Source organism: Solanum pennellii, chromosome 11, assembly GCF_001406875.1.
Source record: "Solanum pennellii chromosome 11, SPENNV200".
Lineage (NCBI taxonomy): Eukaryota > Viridiplantae > Streptophyta > Magnoliopsida > Solanales > Solanaceae > Solanum > Solanum pennellii.
This window is the reverse complement of record NC_028647.1, coordinates 675,931-680,128: the sequence shown is the minus strand read 5'-3', so window position 1 is coordinate 680,128 and position 4,198 is coordinate 675,931. Positions and strand designations below refer to the sequence as shown.

Here is a 4,198-nt window from a genome sequence, read left to right as displayed (position 1 = left end):
CATTAAATATTGACACTAATTAAGAGTGTTAACGTCTTTATCGGCATTAGTTAAGTGTCATTATAACCAATGTCGCTAAAGGCTTTAGGGATATATGTAAAGAGTGACAATTACCACTAAAAATACATATTTAGCGACAATTAAGAATTAAATATCGCTAATTATCATTTTTGTTATAGTGATATATATATATATATATATAATTTTTTTTCAATTCATGATCATATGTATTCTTCTACTGAACTCATTGAATGTTAATACTTTATTCAACTCCTTGTCATACATATAGCTTGCTTCATTGTTTTGAGTTAACAACTAAATAGTAATACTCAATTGTTATGTTTTTTTTTTAAAAAAAAGAAATTAACTTCAAAATGTCCTTCTGTCTTCCAACAAATAATAAGTGTTGCAAAACAGTACTTACGAAAAAAAATTAATAAATTAGAGATACAACTATAATAAATAAACCTTCTCAAATTAAACACAATGATTGATGAAATTTTGCTAGAAGTTAATAATTAGCTAGGAACTAATAATAGAAATATATTGACTGTCTTCCTTTATTTTGGAAATTAGGGTTTTAAAGCTGATATTTACTTCATAATACACACGGAGATAAATATGTTATATGGAATGATTGATAACCTTACACTCTTAATTAATTAAAAGTCTTAAATTTGAGTCCTGAAAATAAAATATCTCGTTTAAAGTGTCGTCATAAAAAAAGAATCATGCAAATGTATGAATTCAAATTTTTAGTCAGTTTTCAATATTGATATCGAACACGATAAGAGCCCAGTAAGAGAGAGGGGAAGAAAGATTTGTGGAATAGCAAATATAGGGTTTTAAAGTGAAGTCATTGAAGTATTGAAAGGACAAAAATAAAATAAAATAAAAGAATTTTTAAGGGAAAATTAAAGGAGAAAACACCTCAATTGAATCATCATGATCAGTATATGTAGTTCTTTTTTTTTTTTTTAGTTATTTCTATATCAATTATATACATATATCCCTATTAAATTTTTTTTACTACACCCTTTTCCTCATATGAAAATGCATACTTATAAAACTTCCAAATTTCAAATTCTCTAAATTTAATTCACAAACTCAACTGAAAAATCTTACAAAAATCAACAAATGGGAGAAAAGAAGACCCCCAATAATATATATAAGTAAAAAAAAAAAGTTAAATCACACTATTAATTTATTCAAAAGATATCTACGAGTAATTTTCCATAAAAACGAGATTTGAAATCTTTCATAAAATATAATTTTTTTCACTTTTGGTGTGTATATATAAATTAAACTCAATATACATATACATAACACAGATTGTACAAACACGCACACACGAGCACAAACAAGTGTGTGAGATCATACCAAAAAGAGTAGTTGTGGAGTAGTAGAGTATTCCTTCATCCTTAACCAGAGGTCTCGAGTTCAAGTCCTTCTGAATACAGAGTCACCTTTATTAGGAAACACTTTACCCTAATATGAGACTTTCCAACGCGAATCCAGATTTAATCAGACTCCCAAATACCAGATTGAAAATCGAAAAAAAATAGATATGTGTGAGGTGGGCCAAAGAGTATAATCATATTCAATTTCTTCTCACGTCACTGTTTTATTCCCGGGAGAGAATTCAGCCAAACGAACTTTTTGATGATCAGAAAAAATAAATAGATAAAAACCATATTCTATAATTATTAATATACTACTATATACAACATACGTAACTCAACTCTAACAGTTGTGATGATTATCATGCCCTTTAAGTCAACACAATCCTAACAAACCTATTTTTTTTAGTTCACAATTCACATGATCCACTATACACAAATAATTAATTATTCCTCTATATATAATATTTTTATTCTTAAAAATTCCAATTACTACACAATAATAATAATAATAATAATCACACTTCAATTACCTAACTAATTACCAATTACCGCATAAGGTGGATCCAATGTAGTGTTACCAACAAAAGTTGTAACATTATTGGTTGTAGTACTACTAGAGGAGCCAAGAATTAGACCTTTTGTACTTGGTGTGACAATATTATTTGCCCAATTTTCATTATTAGGGCATGACGATACTGGTATCTGTGCTGGTGGGAGGTTATGATTTGATGATTGTAAGTGACGGATTTGTCTTTTTAAGAACTTAACATAGCGAATTGCTTCGTCTAACATGGATGCAGTGTCCATTTTTGTTCCACCAGGGACTAATCTTTGCAAGATTCTGATTTTTTCACTTATCCTTTCGCGGCGTAGCCTGGCTGCTACGCTTTGTGGATCGTTGCTTATACGTACGTTACGCCTTTTAGGTTTTCGTATAGTGGATGGATCAATGTCTACTGGTTGCATAGATGCAATTTTGAACATCATTTCTTTCATGGCTCCTAGCTCTTCTTCTTCTTCTTCATCTTCGTCTTGATCATCGTGTTCTTGATCCTCTATTAGGGTTTGAACATGGTTGTTTAACACATGATCAAAAGGGACAACTTGTTCTTGTTGTTGTTGTTGTTGTTGTTGTTGTTGGATTGAGGAAGAGGGAAGGTGATGGTGTTGAGGGTTTTGAAGAGGAAAACTAGGCCAAATAGGGTTAGGTTCGAAATGAAATTGTTGTTGTTGATGATGATGTTCGTGGTAGATATGGTCGTTTGGTATACTGGACAAGCATGGTTGTTGTTGTTGTTGCTGCTGTTGATCGCGAAAGACTTGTTGGTTGTCCATATTGGACATGGTTGGATCCCAAGTGGAGGTAGTGAGTTTATTAATGTGGTTGATATCCATGGTAAGAAGAGTATAAAGGGTGAATATATGAAGAAAGAAGAAGAAGAAGAAGAAGAAGAATATCTATTGTGTTTTTGTTGTGTCATTATGAAAATATTTTTCTCATATTTATTGAAACCCTTTAAGCAAAAAATGTAATTAAAAAAAAAAAAAGAAGAGGGGTGCAAAAAGGGAGGTGACTTATTGCAAAGTTGAATCAAAGCTCATGAATATGTACTTTGTGTGAAGCCTTAGAAGGCTAAATAGTACATCTTCGTAGGGTAGTGAAAAGGTGTAAGTTATATACATTATGACATACACAATTCGTACATACATATTTACATGTATATATATATCAATATATAGAGGGACAAATGGAAGAAGGGGGTGGGGGTGTTACAAACTTTATTGAGCCTCTAATAAAAGCAAAACGCGGAGCCGAGATTTAGAGTTTGTTAAGTTGAGATTGTAGTAATCATTTTTAAGTTACTAGTCTAACAACAACAACAACATGCTCAGTCGTTTGAGTTGTTCATCTAACAACAACAATCTATTTTAAAATTGTAAAAATAAATACATGATATGAATCAAAGTATCGTAAACTATACTCCAGCTCCGAGCTAAAATAATAATTATTGTGGGAGGGGGACCACAAGATCAAGTTATTTTCAAAATAAATAGATAAACAAAAAGAAGTTTCTATTTTTGTGAGGGTTGTGGGTTGGGGGGGAGTGTGTTTCAAAGGCCATAAATGTCCTACTTTTACTATATTGGTATACAAGTGCATTTAGTAGAGACTTGTTGCCTTTGCTTCATCCCTAGAATTTATCTATTTGTTTTGCTTAATTTGCTAGCCATCAAAATCAATTGATAAATTCTTGATGACTTGGATGTGATCCAGAGGTTAATACCGCGTGAAAATATTAGAAAATGATTTCAAATTTTTATTGATTTTTGGGAAACTTACATAAATATACTATAATAAAAAAATATTTACCATTTATAGCAATAATATTTTTACCTCACTTGATCACTTTTAATTCATTTATAATACAAGTTTAATACATATTACAAATTTAACAAAGCATTGCTATAAATGGTAATAAACAAAAAGTATCGCTAAAATCAGTAATTATTTTTTAAAATGTATTAATTTATGATTTTTTATAGGATACCTATCAGATTGAGACTCATGTCACTAAATAGGAAGTATTCAGATTTTATTTATCATTTTTATCTCTCGAAATTTGTTATTCCTAATTGTTAAATTATGATTTCATTCTTTTTTATGATTATTTCAAATCATTATAATTATACTTATATGCAATATACTATATAGTCACACAATTATTCTCTATTAGTTCGTGATATTTGTGAGTTGGTGAAATTATGAGGATAGAATATACGTAGATTTTTGTAAA

General features: G+C 29.8%; 1 protein-coding gene across 1 annotated transcript; it reads right to left on the bottom strand.

The window, feature by feature from the left end:
- Positions 1–1,678: 1,678 nt before the first annotated feature.
- On the bottom strand, positions 1,679–3,043 carry LOC107004345 (transcription factor HEC3-like). Its single transcript, XM_015202558.2, has one exon. It carries the CDS (start codon positions 2,796–2,798, stop codon positions 1,938–1,940), a length of 861 nt encoding a protein of 286 aa, XP_015058044.1. The 5' UTR covers positions 2,799–3,043; the 3' UTR covers positions 1,679–1,937.
- Between the last annotated feature and the right edge of the window lie 1,155 nt (positions 3,044–4,198).

Bases quoted from the DNA above. Each gene is read 5' to 3' on its own strand.
- LOC107004345 (XM_015202558.2), bottom strand. From the start codon at position 2,798: ATGGATATCAACCACATTAATAAACTCACTACCTCCACTTGGGATCCA.